The 25,428-nt window shown below is 42.4% G+C and overlaps 1 protein-coding gene across 3 annotated transcripts in view; it reads left to right on the plus strand.

Moving 5' to 3' along the window:
• Positions 1-15,366: 15,366 nt before the first annotated feature.
• INPP5K (inositol polyphosphate-5-phosphatase K) overlaps positions 15,367-25,428 on the plus strand; it is a 39,227-nt gene continuing 29,165 nt past the window's right edge. Inside the window, exons 1-2 of one of the 3 annotated variants that reach the window (XM_072138143.1) lie at positions 15,367-15,487; positions 24,044-24,113. In XM_072138143.1, coding sequence (XP_071994244.1) covers positions 24,052-24,113 — 62 coding nt within the window. In that variant the 5' untranslated portion in view covers positions 15,367-15,487; positions 24,044-24,051. Of the gene's footprint in view, positions 15,488-18,207; positions 18,251-24,043; positions 24,114-25,428 lie in introns of those variants that run through there. The other 2 variants (XM_072138144.1, XM_072138142.1) reach the window with 2 other exon arrangements.

The following is a 25,428-nucleotide window of genomic DNA, read 5'->3' on the forward strand; positions in this document are numbered from 1 at the left end:
TGTGTTGTTTGACCAACATAGATCCTAGAACACGTGCATTCAAGTACGTAAATAACGTTTCTTGTCTTACAGTTGATGTAATCTTTTAGTTTGTATTGCTTCCTGTTGGTGGGGTCCGTGAACGTGTCTGTGTTTGCCATGTATTGGCAGATGTTGCATTCTCCACAGGCATATGTTCCTTTGATTTGATGTCCTCCCGTAGTGCGGAAAGTAGGTTGTATAAAATGACTTTTTGTGAGATGATCCTTTAAATTTCTGGCTCTTCTGGCCGTAAGGGTTGGTCTCATACTAATATGATCCCGCAATTTGGGTTCACTTGTTAGTATATTCCAATTGTTGCCAAGAATCTGGTACAGGTCCTGCCATTGGTTGTTAAATGTTGTAATTAGTCTCACTTCTTTGTCATTTCTTGATCTTTTCGGTTTTGGTGTTAGAACTGTTTCTCTGTTGATTTTACTAACTCGCATGTATGCTTGAGAGATAACCTTCTTTGGATACCCTCTTGCTCTTAGTCTCTCTGTTAGTTCTTTTGCATGTACTTTAAATTCCTGTGGGTCACTGCAATTTCTTTTTAATCTTAACATCTGGCCATATGGTATTCCCTTCTTTAGGTGCTGTGGGTGGAAGCTTTCAAAGTGCAGTATGTTGTTGGTCGCAGTTTTTTTACGGAATAGTAAGGTGGTTATTTTCTCCTGATGCCTTGATACTTTCAGATCCAGAAATTCCACCGATGTGTTGGAGATGTATGGAACTAACTTCACATTGATCGTGTTGGTGTTCAATTCACCTATGAATTCCAGACATTCTTGTTCGGAGCCCTGCCATAGAAAGATGATGTCATCTATGAAGCGATACCATTTGAGTATCTTGGATTGATAACTTGGCAATGGGTGCACGTGTGTCTCCTCTTGCATTTAATACATGTATTTGGCCAATTCATTATTATACAGACTGTTTTACAAATTATTCTTATTTACTACTAGCCCTTATGTATTGCATATATACTCACAGTAGGAAGTGAATATATCTTATCAAAGATACATGACTACATTCTAAGTTTAATCGACACAGTCATATTGGTTCAGACTGCTTGTTCTTCCAGTCCTCCAACTCTGGAGGTCATAACATTCTAATTTAAGATACCTCAGAACATCCCTTGGATGATAACTACGGGACTCCGGGGGTGTGCCCTCCTGGTGACGCGCGACTGACACAAACTGGAGGTGGAGGATTGTGTCAGTCGCGCGAGATCCGGGATCGCGCATGCGCGGAGCCGCCGCGACACGGCCGCCATCACATATACACATGGCCAGCTTGACAGCGTCTCCTCACACAGGTGAGCTAACTCTCCAATTATTATCACAATATATATACATGACCCTAGGGCACTAGACTCTAGACCCCTGAGGAAGCCACATCGTAGGCAGAACGCGTGGGGCGCGTGATCTCCCCCACCTTACAACTTGGTGATATCAACTCTTTTCATTCATATTTAGACTTTATTGCATTGTCTGGTCCTATTTGAAGCATCATTTCATACATTGATTGTGGGATACTCTTTATATTTTGACCGCACTGGTAACCAATGCACAGTCTATTATTGATCACATTATTATCCATACCAACACCAAGCTTAGATTCAACATAATCTTTAGTAGGGGGAGAAGAGGACATGTTATTGTCATGCACTGTGGATAGCACTTTACTCTTGGAGTGCTCATTTTAAATGTTTTTAAATGTCAGTGTTTAGTGTTTTGTATAAATAAATTGATACCTTTTTTTGCTATATACCATTGAATATAGTTGTCTTTTTACACATCCCACCTGTTTTTCTTTACTATATACAATCGCTAGGGATGTGTGACATGTTGAGTTACCCATACTTAACATAAGGGATTTAACATTTAACATGCACTTACAAGCATCGGGAAGAAGAAGGTGAACTCCGACGGACCTCAGTGGGGAAGCGACGGATGCACGAACACGGGCGCACGAGCTACATGAATCGCGCTGAACTTCATCTTCGTCGGACCGTCCGAAACGGGGATCGCGATAGGACCAGGTAAGTAAATTTGCCCAAATGTGTTCATCTTTACAAATTTACCAGTAACTATAATTTAGTGGTTGGAGTGTGAATGCAAATTTCCATACTTTTCAGCATCTATAGTGAACTTGGTGACACCATAACCTCTGCAAGCAACCATAGAAGGGGCAGCTTTTTTATCTTGAGGACCAGAAGGAATTTTTTTATTATCTCTATTCTAAAAGACCAGCTAATATTACAGCAACCCTTATCCCAGTGATGTGTGTGGGCACAGTAACAGGACTGCACTTTACAAAGCAATGTCACATCCCTGATTATTAATCACTAAAGGGGTTTTCCCATGAAGACAAGATTCTTAAATGTACTAAGGAATGTACACATCCTCTAATTCAATGCAATTAACTAAAATACAGCATTTCACAGATATTATTCCACGCTGTCTCTATCAGTCCTGGTGTACACAATTCTGGTTGCCCCTAGACCAGACTTTGGATCTTCCGACTTAGGATCGGCAGCCATATTGTTCTGCAGTGCTGAGAATGTTACATGCATCTCATTGATCTCATCATCTCATCTCTATCTCATCTGTATCATCAAGTGGCATAACTAGGAATGAGTGGGCCCCATAGCAAACTGCAGTCTGGGGCCCCCTCCCTTATATACCGTATATACTCGAGTATAAGTCGACCCGAGTATAAGCCGAGGCCCCTAATTTTACCACAAAATACTGGGAAAACCTATTGACTTGAGAATAAGCCGAGGGTGGGAAATGCATTGGTCACAGCCTCCCCAGTATATAGCCAGCCAGCCCCTGCTCCAGTGTATATAGCCAGCCAGCCCCTGCCCCAGTGTATATAGCCTGCCAGCCCCTGCCCCAGTGTATATAGCCTGCCAGCCCCTGCCCCAGTGTATATAGCCTGCCAGACCCTGCCCCAGTGTATATAGCCTGCCAGACCCTGCCCCAGTGTATATAGCCTGCCAGACCCTGCCCCAGTGTATATAGCCTGCCAGACCCTGCCCCAGTGTATATAGCCTGCCAGACCCTGCCCCAGTGTATATAGCCTGCCAGCCCCTGCCCCAGTGTATATAGCCTGCCAGACCCTGCCCCAGTGTATATAGCCTGCCAGACCCTGCCCCAGTGTATATAGCCTGCCACCGCTGCCGGACAGATCGCACAGAAGATATACAGGGGTCGCCGGAAAGGTGAGTTTAGATATATTAATTTTTTTGACTCGAGTATAAACCGAGTTTGGGGTTTTCAGCACATTTTTTGTGCTGAAAAACTAGGCTTATACTCGAGTATATAAGGTATATGTGTGTATATATGTGTATGTATATATGTATGTGTGTGCGCGAATGCTGCAGACTTCGCCTGATTCGGTGGGCTACATCAGTGACCTGGATCATTTTTTTGAATAAAATGGTTTACAAGGGTGTGTCGGGGGAGGTTTTTCTAAAAAGAAATCATAACTGAAGTTTTGAGCTGGAAAAAACACACAGTAGTTACGCTGCTGGTCTCATATCTCTTTCTATGTGTCATATACTAGTACAATGTTCAGTAGCTAAATGAAAGTGTACAAAAACCTTTTACCCTGATAATCTAACCACATTGTCAGGACACAGCATCTCACAGCTCTAGAGGGATCATGAAGTGTCTGCTCAGAGAGTCCCCACCCAATTTTACATTGACCAGCACTGAGTTATAAGAGTAAAAACAGCAATAAAAATGAGTAACATTGTTGGGGTAAGGGGTTAAAATGATCTTTATTTTTTAAACATCACTAGGAGGTTGAAATTTGAGAATTTTCTTTCATGGGCAAATACCTTTAATTTTTATAGGGATGAAGTTAATATGTGCTACATGGTTGGAAGTCATTTCAATGACTTGTGGCCATGGGATTATTTATATAGAGAATGATGCAGGGAGCCAGGATCAGCATAATGTGATGTTAGTGTATAGTGCCGGTGCCCGCCATATTGATTGCATATACGCCTTACAGACCATTGCTGGTTTTGATTTAAAAGAAAATATCTATACTGCATCAATGTAACCTAAATTTGTTATAGATACAATCTAATGCTGCAATCACACATGTGCCCGTTGTACCGTAGCGTGGCAGGCACACGTCGGCGCACGGGAAAGAAGGAGGGGTGTGAACTGCTTGCCCCTCCCCTCTCAATAGAGATATATGGTGCACGGCGCCTGTCTTTTCCCGGATACGGAACCATACATGCAGCATGTGATCAGCACGTACTGAGCTGTGCTCCCATTACCAGCCTATGGGGGGGGCATATATACGACGGCCATATATATACACCCAACGGATATGTGAATTCAGCTTAAGCTAGTAAAAAACAAGAAGAAGATAGTCTGAATCTACAGAGGGAAAATTAAATTGTATGTTCACAAATGCCAGAAGTATCACAGGCAAAATGGGCGAGCTTGAGGCTCTGATATTAGAGGAACAGTTAGATGTTGTTGGTGTAGCAGAGACATGGCTTGATGCATCGCATGATTGGGTTGTTAATATTCAAGGTTTTACACTCTTTCGGAAAGACAGGGCAAATAGGAGGGGAGGTGGTGTATGTCTGTATGTCAGAAGAGACTTAAAAGCGACTGTGAATGAGTCAGTGGTCTCAGACGAGTGTGAGGAGGCTGAAACTTTGTGGGTTGAAATTCAAAGCCAAGAGAGCTTTGAGAGAATTATTTTTGGTGTAATATATAGACCCCCTAACATCTCTGAGGAAATAGAGGGTCACCTACATAAACAGATGGAGCGGATTGCAGGAACAATTTAAAATTCCCCATCGCGCTTTCTATCAGTATCTCCAGTTACGCCACGCGTGGTCAATACAGTTTAAAGAGGAAGACCCGTCAGTTGGGCCCCTCTCTTTTTTGGGATTACTGGAGCTCTCTGATGGCACGAGGGGTCTTATCTCGGCACTATATAATTTGCTGTTATCCAAACACCTGGAAAAATACCCCATTCAGGCTAGACATAAATGGGAAATAGATGTGGGGCAGCTAACAGATGATCAATGGAATGCCATATTAGAAATGACCCCACAGCTGTCTCTTTCCGAGTCTCATAGATACTCACAACTCCTGCTAATTCACAGGGCATAAAGGCCACCTGACCTTCTGCGGAAAATAGGGGTTTGGGATAATGCGAATTGCCCCAAGTGTGGCATAGATGATGCCGGGCTGATGCACATGTTTTGGGGGTGTACCAAGCTGGGAGAGTACTGGGTTGACGTATTGGCACTAATTAGAGAAGTGTACTCTCTGACCCTCCTCTGTGACCTGTGTGTTGGGTTATCTGGATGAGGTCTGCGATGTCAGACCGGTTAAGCTGGCCATAGCACGCATATTATACCAGGCTCGCAAACTTATAGCAGCACACTGGATCCAGCCTACTGTCCCCTCCTCTGCGGAACTACGCAGCAGACTAAACAATTATATTAGACTAGAACGAGCTGTATACAAAAAGAGAAACACATTAAAGAAATTTGATGCCATTTGGGGAAAATGGATGGATACCCCTGGGTTACCGTCAGGTGCACTCCTGACGGATGCTTTATTGCATATATAGGGTTATCAGATGTGCAGAAAGAATGAACTGTGGTGAACCTGATACTGGGAAAGGCTACACTTAGGAGCTCAGTCCTTGAATGTTGAGACGAGTGCATACCTCAACGCATAGTGGTCAATGTTATATCTCAGTCTGGGCAGGGGGGGGGGGAGGAGGGACGGGTGAGGGAGGGGTTTGTGTATTTAATGTTTGTATGTTGTACTCATGCTACCTGTGCGTAGTTATGTCTGTACTGGATTTGTGTACTGAAAATGGAAACTTGGTTAAGTGGTTAATAAAAACGATTTGATTTAAAAAAAACAGATGGAGCGGGCTGCACAGGGGGGGACCGTTGTGATAATGGGAGACTTTAACTTTCCAAATATTCACTGGGGTCAGGGCTTGTCTTCATCTGTGAAGGGGAAACATTTTATCAACTTTCTGCAGGATAATTTTATGTTGCAGCTTGTAGAAGATCCCACAAGAGGTGATGCATTGTTGGACCTTGTGATTTCTAACAATGAGGAGATTATCCAAAATGTCAGTGTCCGGGAACCCCTTGGGAACAGCGATCATAATATAATTATGTTCCTCTTAAACTTTAAAAAACAGAAACAGGTGGGAAAATCGAAAACTTTGAATTTTAAGCGGGCTAATTTCCAGAAATTCAGGGCTGCAATACAGGATATAGACTGGGATCAGATTCTGTCAAATGAAGATACTAATGTTAAATGGGAGAAATTCAAATCTATCCTGAAGAAGTTTTTATACTTCTAAATTTATTCCAATAGGTAACAAGTATAGACGGGCCACCCTGCGTGGCTTACAGCTACAGTTAAAAGGGCAATTAAAGAGAAAAAGAGGGCATTTAAAAAATATAAATCTGACGGGTCACCTGAGGCTTTCAATACTTACAAAAAACTTTACAAAATCTGTAAAAAAGAAATCAAATCATCCAAAATACAAAATGAAAGACAGGTGGCTAAAGATAGTAAAACAAATCCCAAGAAAATTTTTAAGTATATCAATGCAAAGAAAAAATGGGTCGGAACAGGTTGGACCCCTTTATTCTGAAAATGGGGCATCGGTGACTGGAGACCAAGAGAAGGCGGAGATACTTAATAGGTTTTTTAGCTCCGTTTATACGATAGAAGAAAGAACTTCTGACGTGGGTGGTGCCAGTGCGGGTCATGCATCTTGTAATATACTAGACTGGCTGAATGTAGACATGATCCAATCTAAGCTCAATAAAATCAATGTGTACAAAGCTCCTGGACCAGATGGGTTACACCAGAATTCTTAAAGAACTCAGTTCTGTAATTGCTGTACCACTGTCTAACATCTTCAGGGATTCCGTAATGTCTGGTGTGGTGCCAAGTGACTGGCGCAAGGCAAATGTGGTGCCAATATATAAAAAGGGCTCTAGAACTTCGCCAGGCAATTACAGGCCTGTAAGCTTAACTTCCATTGTGGGGAAAATACTGGAAGGGTTAGTAAAAGACTATATACTGGAGTATGTGACATCAAATAGTATAATAAGTGACAGCCAGCATGGGTTTACTAAGAATAGAAGTTGTCAAACTAACCTGATCTGCTTCTATGAAGAGGTAAGCAGATGCCTGGATGGAGGAGCAGCTGTGGATATTGTGTTCTTGGACTTTGCAAAGGCATTTGACACTGTCCCTCATAGACGCCTGATGGGTAAAATTAGGGCTATTGGTTTGGAAGAAATCATTTGCAATTGGATTGAGAACTGGCTGAAGGATCGTATCCTGAGTTGTGGTCAATGATTCCTACTCGGAATGGTCACCAGTTATGAGTGGTGTACCCCAGGGTTCTGTGCTTGGCCCACTACTATTTAATATATTCCTAGAGGTAGGAATTAATAGCACTGTGTCTATTTTTGCAGATGACACCAAACTGTGTAGTGTAATACAGTCTATAGAGGATGTTCATAGGCTGCAGGGTGACTTGGACAAACTGAATGTTTGGTCATCCACTTGGCAAATGAGGTTTAATGTGGATAAATGTAAGGTTATGCACCTGGGGGCCAATAATCCAAAGGCAAAATATGTACTTGGGGGAGTAAATCTGGGAGAGTCCCTTGTTGAGAAGGACCTGGGGGTACTAGTAGATCATAAATTGAGTAACAGCATGCAATGTCAAGCAGCTGCCTATAAAGCTAGTAGGATCTTGTCATGTATCAGCAGTAGTATGGACTCTCATGATAAGGATGTAATATTACCACTGTACAAGGCATTGGTTCGGCCTCACCTGGAATATGCTGTCCAGTTCTGGGCACCGGTCCATAAAAAGGATGCCCTGGAGCTGGAGAGGGTTCAACGTAGAGCCACAAAAATGATAAGGGGTATGGAGGGTCTTAGTTATGAGGAAAGATTAAAACAACTAGATTTATTTAGTCTGGAAAAGAGACGACTACGAGGGGACATGATTAATTTATTTAAATATATGAATGGTCCATACAAAAAATATGGTGGTAAGTTGTTTCAGATTAAATCAAATCAAAAGACGAGAGGGCACTGTCTCCGTTTGGAGAAATCAAGGTTTAATCACCGGGGACGACGGAGCTTTTTTACTATGAGAACGTTCAATCTGTGGAATAGCCTGCCTCAGGCGTTGGTCACAGCAGGGACAGTAGAGAGCTTCAAGAAGGGTCTAGATGCCTTTTTAAACCTAAATAACATTGATGGTTATGTTATATAGAATTGTTTCCCCTAAAGTCCTTCCTCATCCAATCCCTTCCCTTCCTTGGTTAAACTTGATGGACAAGTGTCGTTTTTCAACCGTATAAACTATGAAACTCCATGAAGAAAATAAATAAGATAATTTAATAGTCCCACAGTGGGGAAATTTCCGATGTTACAGCAGCAGAGATAGTACAGACAGTACAGTACAAACAATGACAGAACAATAATATAAGGGATAAATTCAATAATATAAGGGATAAAAGAAGACAAGCAATGATCGGCAGTTTGGTATTCAGTCTGTGGATGGGACCTGCAGGGACTGGTTAGGTTAGGCACAGCTTACTTCCGTTTTTAAGGCCTTATGAATTATGTTATTTTTTTAAGTTTTTCCCTGTCTCATCTGTGCTCTATACTATGCCTATGTTGCATGATATACACAGAGTTGACTTACATGAAGACCCCTGAGGCATCCCAAGGTCCTGAATTTTATAATAGTTTTTCAAGAAAACCACTCAGCACAGGGATTAAACAAGATATGTTTCTGCATCAGTGTAGCTACAGCATTCTCAAGGTATGTTTGGTTCATAATGCATAAAAGTAAGTTAAGTAAGTAAAATTGTAACGTTGTATAGTGAACATACCCTATTATGAATACCAATAAGAAAACCCGATTCCAGAATGAATGCTATAGGTATATAGGACAAAAGTCACCCAATAGTCATAGACTATGACACAACTTGGAATAAAATAATAATATCAATCTTTATTAACACAAATTATAGCAATCAATACAAATTATTAAAAACAACAAAAATTCCACAAAAGCTCAAAGAAATGTGGTGGTGGTCCTAAGTAAATCAATGCATATACATCTCCAATATCATGTCCAAATAGACATGACCAAAATTATGCAAATTCATATTACTCACCCGGGCGTGACATCATACAAGATTTCAGGAGAAAGACTTGACCACCACTTATCGCTTATTCCTGGGGTGTGCTGTGGTGTGGTAGGAACACCATATATATATATACATATATATATATAAAGTTTCAAAAACTGGCAGCACTCCGGATTGGTGTCAAAAAGGTGACGGGGTGTCTTTTATTCCATTTGCACATGGAATAAAAGACACCCCGTCACCTTTTTGACACCAATCCGGAGTGCTGCCAGTTTTTGAAACTTTATTACTGAGGCTCTCGGGCCAGAGGGCATCTGGACTGTGCACCCACCAGCATTGCGTTGCTGCTCCAAACTTTTTCATATATATATATATATATATACACACATAGTGTGACATAATCATATGACCAATATAAAGCAATGATGCTGCTATTACCTGAAGTAAAAAGACATGGCAGGTGTGCATGTTGGCGCATTGGATTGTCTGTTCTTTAACCCCTTACCGACATTTGACGTAATAGTACTGCATCGCGGGAGGTGCGTTCCCGCAAAATGCAGTACTATTACGTCATGCTTCTGGCACCGGCTCCCGAACGCCAGAAGCTGCGGGTGTCGGCTATATATCATCCGCCTCTAACAACCGCGATCGTGTTACCGGGGGGTCTGCTGCTCTGATCGCAGCCCGGGATGGTACCACTACGGCTCTCCAAATGTATCCTGACACATGTGAAGGATTTCTGTCAAATTTGGCCTCTAAAATACAAACATCCCTCTTTTTCTCTACTGTGCGCCCATAAAGCATTTTATATGCACATGTGGGGTACTTCTACACTCGGGACAAATAGTTTTACACCTTTTTCGGGGTTATTTATTATATTATCCCTTGTGGCTTACAAAAATTAGGGGTAAAGTGACATTTATAGGAAAATTTTCACCTGTTTAATTTTTAGGGCCTAATTGGATCATTCACCTGTAGGGGCAAATACATATATTACACATTGCGAAATTCTCTAAGGGGTTTGCATTGAAAAAATAGGTTTACACATTTTGGGGGGTTATTAAATTTTTTTTCATCCCTTGTGGCTATATAAAATTAGGAGTAAAATGACCTTCATAGGAAAATGTTCACCTTTTTCCTATTTAAGTCCTAATTAAATCAAACACCTTTACGGACAAATACACATATTACACCTTGATAACTTCTCTAAGGGATGTGCTTTCCAAAATGGTGACACTTGTTGGGGTTCCCCTCTGTTTTGGTACCAAAACGGCTCTCTAAATGCATCTTGACACATGTAAAGGATGTCTGTCAAATCTGGCTTCTAAAAGGCCAACGCCCCTCTTTCCCTTCTGAGCCCTACTGTGTACCCATACAACACTTTATATGCAAAAGTGGTGCAGTTCTGTGCCTAGGAGAAATAGTTTTACACATTTATGGGGTTGTTTCATCTTTTATCCCTTGTGGCTTACAAAAATTTGGGGTAAAAGTGAATTTTTTGGGAAAATTTTCAGCTTTTTCCTTTTTGACTCAAACACCTGTTGGGGTAAATACACAAATTACGTCTTGCTAAACTCTCCAAGGGGTGTACTAATTGTGTCTCTTGTTGGGGCTTTCCTCTGTTTTGGTACCATTATGGCTCTCCAAATGCATCCTGACACATGAAAACTTTTTCAGCCATATTTGTCCTCCAAAAACGAAACAACGCTCTTTCCCTTCCAAGTGCCCCCCTGTGCCCGTGCAGCAGGGTACAGTGACCAAATGGGTATTGGCAAACTCAGGAGGAATTGCACTAAACATTGTAAAATGCATTTTCCTTTTTAAGCCATTGTGAAGGTGCAAATTTTAGTGTTCAATGAATCTATAGTAAGATAAAATTACATTTCTGTAAAAATTGCACCTAAAGTTATAAGAATCCTAACATCCTAAAAAAGGGAAAAAAATGATGCCGAGTTAAAGCAGACAGCAGACATATGGAAAATGTTAGTTATCAAGTTATTTTAGTGATATGACCAACTTTCCAAAAAGTAGAAAATGTTGAATTTGGAAAACATGCTTTTTTTTCAAAATTTTTGCCAAATTTCCATTTATTTCATAAATAAATACTAAACATATTGATTAAATTTCTCAACCAACATGAAGTACAATGTGTCAGAAAAAACAATCTCAAAATCAACTGGATATGTTTATAACCACTTAAATAGACACATGTCAGATTTTAAAAAATGGGCCGTGTCAGGAAGGTGAAAAGTGGCTTCAGCATTAAAGGGTTAAGTGTTCACTCTTCAGATGTAGCCGATCTACCTATTTAAAACTTTCCTCAATATATTCCAAAGTGCAACTTGATCACTAATGGTAGTAAACAATGGGCAACATTTATTAACCCCTACGGGACTCAGCCTATTTTGGCCTTTAGGACGCGGCCCCATTTTTCAAATCTTGTTTGTGTCACTGTAAGTGGTTATAGCTTTGGAACGCTATAATATTTCCAGGGAAAAATTTACAATGGATTAAATGTAAAAAGGCTCCACAAAGTTTGATACCCAATTTCTCCCGATTACACCGATACCCTATATGTGGTGGTATCCTGCTGTATGGGCGCACGGCCGGGCATAGAAGAGAAGGAGGCGCCATCCAGATCAGATTTTCTATGTCACATTGTACAGGCTATAATTTTTTTCTCTTTTAATGTGGACCTATAGGGGCTTATTTCTTTTGCCACATGAGATGCACTTTTCTGCTACTTAATCTTGGGGCATCTATAGCTCATTGGTCAGATTTCATTAACTCTTTGTTGGTGGAGGAAATTAAAATCATCAATTTTTAGAAACATTTTTATGTTTTTTTTTTTGGCCATTAACCATACCATAGTATATTATTTTTATTCTATGGGTCGCCACGATTACTGAATAAAAAGTAATTTGGCATCACCGTCTTTCATATGCATAATTTTTTTATTTTTCACCTCACAAATCTGTTTAAGGGCTTATTTGTTGTGAGAAAGATTGTTCTTTTTAAAAATTATCTTTTTTTTTTAGCTTTTTTTTTGTTTTTTTACGGGGTTCACTTTGTGGGTGCATTCACACATTGCAGTTAAAACTGCATCGCAATCAGTTTTGAGGTGGTTTTAGGTGCAGTTTTGTCAATTGAACAGGTGAAAGACATAAACTGAACGAGTGAATGACATTTGTGGAGCAGGTTTCCCCTTCAAAATCAAATTCACTCGTTCAGTTCATGTCTTTCACCTGTTCAATTGACAAAACTGCACCTAAAACAAGCTCAAAAATGATTGCGATGCAGTTTTAACAGCAACGTGTGAACGCACCCAGAGGATCTAATAACGATTCTGTTTTATTATGCAGATTGATACGGACGCAGGGATACCAAATGGCTTATATTTTTATGTATTTTTTTTTTAATTCTAATTTGTAAACTTAAGTGTTTTAACATGTTTTACTTTCCATACTTGAACTTGAACCAGCGATGCTCTGATCGCTGGTTCTAGTCCAATACACTGCTCTACAATACTTTTTCATTGTAGAGCAGCGTAAACTGTCTGAACATGCAGAGCATGCGCAGACAGTTTACAGTCAGACCCGGAAGGGATCTGACTGCTCAGAAGATCGGCAGTCCCGGGGCACTCAGCAGTCCTCGGGGCTGCCTAGAAGTGGATCGGATCCCACGGTAAGTGGCACGGGGGATCCGATCCATAGCGGAAACACCCTTACAGGCCGCTGTCATGCTTGACCGCGGCGTTTAAGGGGTTAACACCCCTGATCAGAGTCGGCTCAGACACGGGTGTTAGCGCTTACTGTCAGCTGTGATAGACAGCTGACAGCCGCTGCTTCTGGTGCCGGTGCCAGAAGCAGGATGTTATAGTACGTCCCTGTGCACTTAGTATCTAGCCGCAGGGACGTACTATAATGTCCTGGTGCGCCTAGGGGTTAAACTGCGCCAGTTTTCTGACATACTTTGTAAATACATGTGCAAACTGCTTGTATTCCACATATTTGTAGTACAGATAAATCTCTACGCTGCACAGCATACGCCCAAAACCCCTATTCATTTTATGTACAAGCCTACAGGTGGACCCCTGTCACTGCAGCAGAGATGGAGAAGTATTGGGACATAATACTTCTTATGGGGCTTGTAAAGGAGCCATTAATCAGGGATTACTGGAGCACAGACATTCTGTACCACACCCCGGTGTTCCGAATGGCGATGAGCAGGAGGCGCTTTGAAGCCATCCATAAGTTTTTGCATTACACCAACACACAGTGCCCACCCAGAGATGACCCCAGTTATGATTGTTTGTTAAAGATCAGGCCCATATTAAACCATTTTAGTGCCAAGTTTGCTCAGGGAGACTTAAATTCTGCCAATAAGAGGGCAAGGTATGGCGTGAAGATGTATAAGCTTTGCAAAAGTACATCAGGGTATACCTACAAGTTCAAGGTAAATGAAGGGAAGGACTATAGCAGTGGTGGCGAACCTATGGCACGGGTGCCAGATGTGGCACTCAGAGCCCTCTATATGGACACTGTTGCCATCACCCCAGGGCAAAGTTCGCCAAACAGGACTCGAGGCCTCTTGCAGCCCAGGACCCTAGAAGGAAGCTACATTGCTAATCCAAACTTCTTCTCATTCTTTCTACTGTATTGGTGTCCTCAGGTGCCTATACAATTTAATCCTGTGAAAGAGCAGGGAGTAATAAGTTACTGCTTAAATTGTCGCATTGGCACTTTGTGAAAAATATGTGGTTTTTTTTTTGTAGTTTGGGCACTAGGTGACTAAATGTTTGCCATCACTGGACTATAGTGTCCCCAGAATGCCCACTCTTTCTGGCTATTACTACGAAGATAGTGTGGGATTTGGTGCAACCACTACTAGACCAGGGCTACCACCTCTGCCTGGACAATTTCTACACCAGCAAGTGCCTCGCTGCCAGAAATACTGCGGCATGCGGCACTGTACGCAGAAATCAGAGAGGTCTCCCTAAGTTGCTGCTTGTGCAAAAAAATAGATGACATAAGAGCCGAGCACTAAGCAGCGACTCTGTATTAAGTACAAGGACAAGAGATCCTTGTATTAACTACAATACATGGGCACAGCAGCCACCCTGTCCCAGTATGAGTGCATACCCTCAATAAAAGAAGCAACCCTGCCCACACCTGACTGCATACTGGACTATAACAAGTACGTGGGAGGGACTGACTTGTCAGACCAGGTGCTTCAGCCATACAACCCCATGCGGAAATCAAGGGTGTGGTACAAGAAGCTGGTCGTGCACATCATGCAGATAGTACTATATAGTTTTTATGTGTTATGTCGATGTGCAGGCCAGGGGGGACGTTCCTGGAATTTCAAGAGGTGGTTAAGTATTTGTCGAAAGGACAACATTTACCATTGTGAAACATGCCCAGAAAAACCAGGACTATGTATGAAAGATGCTTCCGTATTTATCACACATCCCTGGACTTTTAGATGTATCTTTTACCCTAATTTACTATGCACAGCTTATTCATCACACGCAAAAAAAAAAAAAGTTACGGCCCTTAAACCACTGCATACACAAATTCTCTAAAATGGCTCCTTTACCAGTCACTAGAGCCTTTTCAGGCCGCATCACTAAGGGGTTAAACACTGGTCCCTGATTTCCACCCCTCTTTGCTATGAAACGTCTTCTAAATTCCTCCATAACAAAAAATTTTTTTTTAATAAATGCAAATCAATCCCTTTCCTGGAGGGTAGATATTATGAAAAAGAAAACAAAATCATCAGAAGGTATTCCCACATCCAAAAAATCTCTGATCGATAACACTATTAAAAATTCTGGCGCCATGGGCCTATGGAATAAGTGACGTTTGGTTAATTTTGTTACTTCTTCCTATAACGGGTTACAAGTTTGGGCGCTTTCAGTCTATACTGTGAACATATGACGGCACAAAGCTGAGGCCTGTTCTGCCACCCATCCCTCATGCCTGAGGCAGACGTCCTATCTGTGCGGATGACTTCGCTCTCATAAGAGATTGTAAACATTGCCCCTGACAAAGATGGCGTCCGCGTTCTTATCAGAATCTGGGGGCATGACCACTGTTAGCCAATCACCATAGAGAAGCTTGGAAATACCTCTAAGCGTGAGGAGTCACGTGAGTAGCATCACGGGCGTAGCTCCGCCCACGGAAGAGAATGAGGAGGTGAAAAAAAAATAAAACCAAAACAAAGCGTAAAGTTGTCAGTGAGGCGGGAGGAGCCGGGCAGGTAAGAGCCGCTGTGTGTGCATTGTATCTATGTCGTGTGGCGCGGCTTGTATAGCGGTATACATGGGGGGCAGTGCTGGTGTAGTCATGGTTACACACACTGGCTGCTCTTCATGCAGATGTGTGCATTAGCGGGCAATGTAGATGATGGGGATCCTGTCACCAGGATAGAAGATCAGATCATGTGCTGCCTCCATAGTATATATGATGGAGCTGATGTTCTCCAATCTCCTGAGCCTCTGTTATAATGAACATCACTGGATAGAAAGCAACGCAGATCTGTGAGGTCCTGCACTGTCATCCCTGCTGAATGTCTGATGTCTCTGTGACTTGTATGTGATGGCATCTTTACTGAGAAGTTCACATTCTCTGGATAGCAGGAATAGTGTACATGTGACATGTATGAGAAGCAACATAATGTACATGTGACGTGTATGAGAAGTAACATAATGTACATGTGACATGTATGAGAAGTAACATAATGTACATGTGATGTGTATGAGAAGTAACATTATGTACATGTGACGTGTATGAGAAGTAACACATTGTACATGTGACACATATGAGAAGTAACATAATGTACATGTGACACATATGAGAAGTAACATAATGTACATGTGACGTGTATGACAAGTAACGCAATGTACACGTGACGTGTATGACAAGTAACGCAATGTACACGTGACGTGTATGACAAGTAACGCAATGTACACGTGACGTGTATGACAAGTAACGCAATGTACACGTGACGTGTATGACAAGTAACGCAATGTACACGTGACGTGTATGACAAGTAACGCAATGTACACGTGACGTGTATGACAAGTAACGCAATGTACACGTGACGTGTATGACAAGTAACGCAATGTACACGTGACGTGTATGACAAGTAACGCAATGTACACGTGACGTGTATGACAAGTAACGCAATGTACACGTGACGTGTATGACAAGTAACGCAATGTACACGTGACGTGTATGACAAGTAACGCAATGTACACGTGACGTGTATGACAAGTAACGCAATGTACACGTGACACGTATGACAAGTAACGCAATGTACACGTGACACGTATGACAAGTAACGCAATGTACACGTGACACGTATGACAAGTAACGCAATGTACACGTGACACGTATGACAAGTAACGCAATGTACATGTAACACAATGATGCTATGAGAATGGGACCCCCAGCAATCCGGGGAACTATTAGCACTGTGCTCAACAATTTTAAACACTCTTCTAGTATTGAATGGAGAGGCAGGACTCGTACGTTTTATGTTGGTCTCTCATGGAAATTACTTATTTCTACTAAGAGACTGTAGAAAATAGGTTATTGTAACATGGAGGGTAAATAATCTGATTATTTGTTTAGAAATGGATGTTAAAACTGCTTCCATATGTAAGTTTGTCAGCAAGGTAAGGTCACCCCTGACCATGATGAGGACTTTTCACGGACTGATGACAGTAAAGAGAACCGGGACTCCCAGCATTATATATCCATGTGATGCACAGAGTCTTGTTCTGGACCCTGTGGTTGGTCCGTAAAAGCCGACCAGTGCATGGTCCAAGATTCGCAGACTGACCACAGCCGTGTGAATCAGCCCAAGCCCTACCGCTTCTAAAGCTCCTTCCTGCTTTTTGTTATTGGTTCTTACTGTGTAAAATTCCCTTCCCTACTACCACCTCTGACCACCAGCACTTCTACCACTTTTTCATGTCTGGCGTAACTGCGTCTGTGTGTCGTAGCTTTCAACGTTCTTATAAATCGGATGCAATGTGTGGTGCAGTTTGCCTGTGTAGTGTGCAGGGGGCACTAGATTCAGGATTTCTGATGCCCGCTCCAACTTTTTTTTGGTGCACCCTTAACATGGGGCATGCCACACCTTTCTGTCTGACTTGTCAAACACATGTATTCCTTACAGAAATAATGTTTTAAATATATATATATATATTCTGTTCTGATAGAAAAGTTCAAAACAGCTCAAACTGGTCACACCCATTTGTCAGTTTAAAGGTAATATTTATTATCCATGGTCTCTTTCCTACTAACATCAACTTCTAAAATTATGCCAATGAGCCTGAGGGGCAACCATAGCCACTCTGTGATCTGGATTTAAAGGTTGTTACACTGTCTAACCCTCCCACATACTTTCTCAGCATTTATAAAATTTTAAGAAGGCCTTTGCAAGGGGGGCGTTAGAAGAGCCCCTCCATCCTGCAGATTCATAAGGCTGCTACACTGTTTAGGGGGACTTCTCACCTTGCATTGTGTTCTGAAACTTCTCTGATTTTGTGAGATTATATTAGGCAGTGGAAGGGGAAAGTGCTGAGAGAGCAGGGGGAGGGCTAGACAGTTTAACAGCCTGTGATTATGCAGCATGGAGGGGCTCTGGTAATACCTGGTAATAAGGCTGTGATCCATTGGTCAGTCATAAGCTGTGCAGTGTCATGTTCCATTGCTTTCCTGTGCCCCATTTCCATCGGGTTTTCCGACTTTTAAGGGATCGCACCACTGGGACAGGAATTTAGAAGGGGATTGTGTTGCACACGATCAGATTTTGGTGCATCGGCGACGGCTTTTATGCGACCGAATTTAACTTTCAATTTGAGTCGCACGATCAAGCACTTGCATGCATTGGGAAGAAGAAGGTGAACTCCTGCGATCCTGATCGGGGAAGCGACACATGCACAATCTTCTTGAATAGCGGCAGATGTGCATTCAGGTCAGACAATGCACTTTCGGGGATCCTGCAGGACAGGTAAGTAAATGTGCCCCACAGTGTTGAGGATGGGACTTAGAGCATAATAGTGATTTTTGATTGAAGAAGTCCCTTCTTCGCTGAACAGCAGCAACGAAATGTAATCATGGTCACATGGGGAAAACAGGGACTCCTTGTATCATATATTACCATAATGCTTGGAGTTCCATCCTGGACACTGTGGTCGGTCTGTAAAACATGACACTGTGAATCAGCCTTAAGGCTTAGGGCTATTCATACATTTCTGGGAGGAATAATAGAGGACCCATGCAGGGTTACAGGGGAAGATGCTCTATGGTTTATTTGCACTATATAAAAATGTATTACTATTTAGAACTGCTGTTTTTTTCTATTTGCAATCTTGCCAACCCAAATGTAAAAATAGCTTAGTAAAATGTGTTTGCAAATTTTAGCCATAATTTTCCAACGATGCTAGAAAGTCCAGGTGAGTACAGTCAGCCGGATGATGAACGCCTCTTTCATGTGATCAGGGGAAATTTTAGGTTTTGTTTATTCAAACACATTACATTGTAAATGTTTGTTAACTGGGCGCATCTAATCCCTTCAATGGTTTTTATGGAAGTTCCTCCTTTACCTGTTGCCTTGTGTAGTGACTCTGTCCATAGTCTCTGATCTACCTAATCTTTGTTTCTTTACTTGCATTTTCTTTAATCTTCCGAAGGCATTTTGTAAATTCCCCCTAAAAGTTCACATCTTCCTGGAAAGGTGAGAAGTGACATCTTTACAGCTGTAGATGAATGTTTATTCGGTAGTAGCAAGTTATTAATTACAGGCATTGTATCAAGTTTAACATCTATCCTCAGGATAGTGGATATATGTATCATCCTATATCACCCTGATGCTGCTTCTGAATGAGAGAAAGTGTCACATTTTCCATAGGGGATATGGGAGACAACATAGCAGCTAGTCTCCACTGACAAGCTTTGAGTCGCATCATGACCAAAAATTGAGTTATGCCTTTCTGCATTATCCAAATTTTGTTGTAAAGTCAGTTCCTCTTTTATCTATAACCAAGTGGTATCAAGAGGGGGTCTGTTGGGCCTTAGCTGGTGTATACACTGCTTAAAATATAAAGGGAACACTCAAATAACACATCACCATCACCAACGTCTGAATGAATGAAATATTCTAATTGAATACTTTGTTCTGTACAAGGTTGAATGTGCTGAGAACAATGTCACAAAAAATTCATCAAGGAAAATCAAATTTATTAACCAGTAGAGGCCTGGATTTTGAGTCACCTACAAAATTAAAGTACCGTATATACTCGAGTATAAGCCGACCCGAGTATAAGCCGAGACCCCTCATTTTACCACCAAAAACTGGGAAAACCTATTGACTCGAGTATAAGCCGAGGGTGTAGTATATAGCCAGTCTCCGTGTAGTATACAGCCAGTCCCAATGTAGTATACAGCCTGCCCCCATAGAGTATACAGCCTGCCCCCATAGAGTATACAGCCTGCCCCCAAAGAGTATACAGCCTGCCCCCATAGAGTATACAGCCTGCCCCCATAGAGTATACAGCCTGCCCCCATAGAGTATACAGCCTGCCCCCATAGAGTATACAGCCTGCCCCCATAGAGTATACAGCCTGCCCCCATAGAGTATACAGCCTGCCCCCATAGAGTATACAGCCTGCCCCCTGCCAAGCGAATAAAAAAAATAAAAAACGTAATACTCACCATCCGGTGTCCCGATCTTCAGCGCGAGGCTCCCGTTCCTCGGCGCGGTACCAGGCGGCGACGGTGGCTCCTCTTCTCTTCTGTAGCCGGCAGATCACGTCCATGTGATCTCCCGGCGGGCGCGCACTAGGATACCGCGGTGTCGCGGCTGATGACGTCATCAGCCGCGACACCGCTGTATCTTATTGTGCGACCGCTGGCAGATCACATGGACGCGATCTGCCGGCTACAGAAGAGAGAAGAGGACCCGCCGCCGCCTGGTACCGCGCCGAGGATCGGGAGCCTCGCGGTGAAGATCGGGACCCGCGCTGAAGATCGGGACACCGGATGGTGAGTATTACTGTTTTTATTTTTTCTTGACTCGTGTATAAGCCGAAGTGAAGTTTTTCAGCACATTTTTTGTGCTGAAAAACTCGGCTTATACACAAGTATATATGGTAGTAGTGGAAAAACACACTACAGGCTGATCCAACTTTGATGTGATGTCCGTAAAACAAAACAAAATGAGGCTCAGTATTGTGTGTGGCCTCACGTGCCTGTATGACCTCCCTACAATACCTCGGCATGCTCCTGATGAGCTTGTGGATGGTTTCCTGAGGGATCTCCTCCCAGACCTGGACTAAAGCAACGTAACAATGGTGAATGGAGTGAGACATGGTGGCAGATTTATCAAGCTGTCTGAAAGTCAGAATATTTCTAGTTGCCCATGGCAACCAATCACAGCTCCCCTTTAAAATATTCATGAGCACTGGTAAAATGAAAGCTGAGCTGTGATTGGTTGCCATGGGCAACTAGAAATATTCTGACTTTCAGACGCTTGATAAATCTGCCCCATGGTGTCCCAGATGTGCTCAATCGAATTTAGGTCTGGGGAATGAGTGAGCCAGTCCATAGCTTCAATGCCTTCATCCTCCAGTCACGAGGTCTAGCATTGTCCTGCATTAGAGGAAACCCAGGGCCAACGGGACCAGCATATGGTATGGTCTCACTAGAGGTCAGAGGAGCTCATCTCTGTACCTAATGGTGGTCAGGCTACCTCTGGCGAGCACATGGAGGACCATGCGACCCTCCAAAAAAATGCCACCCCACACCATTACTGACCCACTGCCAAACCAGTCATGCTGAAGTAAGTAGCATCTAGCAGATCGCACTCCACGGTGACTCCAGACTCTCTTACGTCTATCACATGCGCTCAATGTGAAGAGCACAGGGTAACAGTGAAGAATTATCCAACCCTGGTGTTCTCTGGCAAATGCCAAGAGTCCTGCACAGTGTCCCATCTTTAGACGTCGGGGCCCTGATACTCATGTAGTCCGTTTCTAACACGTGCACATTTGTGGCTGCTGAAGGTCATTTGCAGGGCTCTGGCAGTTCTTATCCAGTTCCTCCTTACACAAAGGCGGAGTTAGCAGTTCTGCTGCTGGGTTGATGCCCTCCTATGGCCCCCTCCCCCTCTCCTGGTTTACTGGCCTGTCTCTATCCTCTGGACACTACCAAACAGACACAGCAAACCTTCTGGCCACAGCTCATGCTACGACAAGTATGAAAGCATCACCGACATTCAAATTGACCAACATATCCACCAGATAGCAGTGGTCTGTGGTCCCCACCTGCAGAACCACTCCTTTATGGAGTGTGGACAGTTTGATTTACTTGCAGTTATATTGTGTTAAGTGTTCCCTTTATTTTTGTGAGCAGTGTATTTCAGTGTGTGTAACCCTTGATTTGTGGATCTAGGCGCTGGTATTGTTGGTGGGTAATGCTATTTCAGTGTGTGACAGCTTGCCTCGAGCACACTATAAGCCACTTACCACTGATCCCGCATGGTTTATGTAAGGAGAATTGAACTGTTCATCAAGAAAGAAATCTTCCCATACAATTTTAATCTGTTTAATCCTCTAACCAAGAAAGTCTGTGTGACAAATCTCTTGTATGTGAACCATAAATAATGCAGAGCAATAGAGGGAGGAGGTTTTCTGCTGCCTGGTGCATTGTATCAGATTGGATATACAGTATGTTTTATAGTATATCATGTACCACTAGCATGATACCCGACCTTCTATGATGCTCCTATATTATCTGCTGCAATACATGGGATTCGCTCCAATGTCGTGCTGCCATAGCGAACTGTGTGTGCTTTCCTTGTAACCCATGGATTACAAAAAAAGAATAGAAAAAGAATACACGACACACTTGCCCCGCTCCAGTTTTTGCATCGCTCCAGTACTTCTGCAGACATGTTTCTGACCTGAAGTTCCTGGGGGTCATGGGACCCACGTCAGCCAATGGCTGGCCTCCTCGGAGCAGGGTACGATACGGGAAGTGAAGAAGCCCTGGAAAATGGAGGTGACATCCTGAAGTCTGAGCAAGCCACTCATTGGCTGAAGCATTGCCATTACCAGCCTCCCAGGAAATTCTGGTTGGGCCCAATCCCGCAAGCCAGGAGTACTGGAGCAACAGGGGGAGGGGAACATGAGTACAGATTTATCAATGGGGCCCAGTAGCTTCAAGATACATCTCAGGTACAGGCAGTCCCCGGGTTACATACAAGATAGGTTCCATGGGTTTGTACTTAAGTTGGATTTGTATGTAAGTTGGAACTATATATTTTATAATTGTGGCTCCAGACAAATTTTTTTTTTTTTTTGGTCCCAGTGATAATTGGATTTTCAAAATTTTTTGCTGTAATGGGACCAAAAATTATCGACAAAGCTTCATTACAGAAACCTTACAGCTTATCATTGCAGCCTGGGACTAAAGTAAAGCATTCAGAAAGCTTCACCAGAGGTCACAGTGGGCAGAGGAGGTCCGTCTTTAACTGGGGGTCGTCTGTGAGTCGGGTGTCGTTGGGAAGGGGACAGCCTGTATTGGATTGTAAGGATTGTGTGGTGGGGAAAGATTTTCGATTGTCTGGTGTTGCTATGATTACATTTATATGCAGATTATATACAGAAATCTCCCGCCTGATTCATACCTTATACATGAACGTATGCTCGGCCAGACCGTAGCCATAGGTAGAAGTGCAGCACAGCTGTATATATATACCTTAGAGCAAACGCTATCTTTTGCCCATCGATGTAAGGTAGGCGATTCGTCCATTTATATGGATGGATGTATTGCCCATTGAAATGAATGTGTCTGTATGCTACCTGCACCAAAATGGTCCTGCATGGATAGTGTACAACCGGAAAAAAAATATTTTTGTGAAAGCAGCCCAAAGTAGCGTCAATGTCTGAATCCACTTTGCATTTTAATGCAGGATCAGCCATTTTTACAGTTTTTGTATGATCTAATTTTCCGAAAAAGATGGTTTTCAAATATGTTAATGATCTGGGAGTTCTCCAGGGGCGTGTTATTGCCTGTGCAGCCAGGTACTGGAAGGGCTCTGGTGACATCCTCCAGAGCACTTGCAGATCATCAACATTGTTGGCCTCCACCCCCCACATTACTAATGGATGTTCCAATTTCTATTATATACTTATTGAATATATGTCTCATTTAGGTCCCAAATTGGGTCCTAAAGACTGGTCCCAATTTGGGTAGGTCTGTCATTTATTTAGGTTGGTGTTCATTCTATTCCTATTTTAGATTATTTCTTAAAAGCTCCCTTTTTTGGGTTGTCTTACCTTACTCTGAGTCTTTTTGAGGTACAGGTATACCCCTTTCATTGTTCCTGTATGATCAAGTCAGAGTCTGTGTTTTTTTTTGCAGAAAAAGATCCTGTCCGGTCGTTTTGGGATCCTAAACCAACTACAGGTCTGTGTGGATGTGTGGTTTAGGGTCCCGAATCAACCTGTATTTGTGTGGCCACAACTAAAACATTTTAAAAAAAGGATTTCTTAGATGTTGATCTGATGTTAGTCTTCCAACAGTTCATCCTCGCGGTGCTGCAACTGAATCTGAGCATATCGAGCTGTGAAGCCGGGGTGTACTACTAGTGATTTAAAACGCCGAACCATTGCTCCATAAGGACCTGTGGTTGGTTTAGTGTCCACAATTCCTCCGACAGGTTCCTTTTAAACATAGTCACCTGAAAATGCAGTAAGATAGAACTTAGCTGATATTTATTTTCTTTTTTTCCACCTTTTAGGATCAGATATGGATCCTGACAATCTGTGCCTTAAATCTCTGAACCTAGATCCAAATAAAATGGATTTAAAGTAAGTATTTTTTTTTTCACAAACTTTGTAACATTTCCATACTTTACAAGGATAAGTGATTAACAACACAGAACTTCTTACGTGGCACAAGTGAGCCTGCTACTGGTGTATTCTTGTACTCTGGTATTCTGGTATATTGTGTCATATTACATTATTGTATATTGTAATCATTGTAATCATTGTGTTATAATACATAGATTTATGTAAGATTTACATAATTCACCATTCAGCTCTTATCCTGATTAGTAGTAATACAGTTTTGTGAAACGTAGGGCACAACAAGGAACAGCGACCATTTGTTCAATGCTTTCATTTTAATCCTCAATCTCTTATCCTCGAAGCCCTTTTGAACCCTTTTAAGTAGCATTTTTATTTAGTGATCACTTTAGATTTTTCTAGATCTTCAAGAGGGGCCCAGATGTCGTTCTTATGAAAAAATGGCAAAGCTTTAGGGAACAAAACATTGGGGCTTATTTACTAAGGGTCTGCGGCCGCACTTTTGTCAGATTTTCGGGGATTGCATGGCTGTGATAGGTATTTAGCAGGGGACTGTGTTGCTTGCAATCTGATTTTGGCGGAGCAGTGCCGGCTTTCGTGCAACAGAAATCGGGGGGCGGGCCGTCGGATGATCAGACTGATTCGGACTGAGTGGGGGATTTAACATTCAAATTGTGTCGCAATCCAATGCACTTACATGCACCAGGAAGAAGAAGGTGAACTCCGGCGGACCTGAGCGGGGAAGCAACACATGCAGGATATCGGGCACACGATCTTAGGGAATCGCCGCAGTTGTCCGGTGGGATAATGCACTTTTGGGGAATGTGCAGGACGGATAAGTAAATGTGCCCCATTTAGTTATTTTGACTGCTATATTGGGGTTGGTGACGGCATTTTTCCCTAATTTGGACCAATTGGCATCAGCCTTGTAGATCCTATGGATAAACACTGTAGGATTTATAGGTTGGACTTGATGGACCTGCTTCTTTTTCTGCCCTTATCTACTATGAGACATATTTACAGGGTGTAACAAAAAGGTTGGCATGGTGAAATATCTCGCGAAATACACATCAGGTCAGAAAACATGTCTCAAATATTTTTAAAAAATGTATCAAAAGATACCAAACTCTGCCTCCTATACCCATCTTCTGGGGTGGAGCAGGGGAAACTTCAAAATCTTAAATTGGAACACCCATTTTTTTTTTTGCAGATTCCCCAGGAAATATATTATTGACTCAATCTATGATCTTAGTGTTTTTCATTTATAGATGGCACTGTAATCGTCGAAAATCAAAATGGGTGAAATATGTTAAAAAAT

The sequence above is a fragment of the Engystomops pustulosus genome, chromosome 2 (assembly GCF_040894005.1).
Source record: "Engystomops pustulosus chromosome 2, aEngPut4.maternal, whole genome shotgun sequence".
Classification (NCBI taxonomy): domain Eukaryota; kingdom Metazoa; phylum Chordata; class Amphibia; order Anura; family Leptodactylidae; genus Engystomops; species Engystomops pustulosus.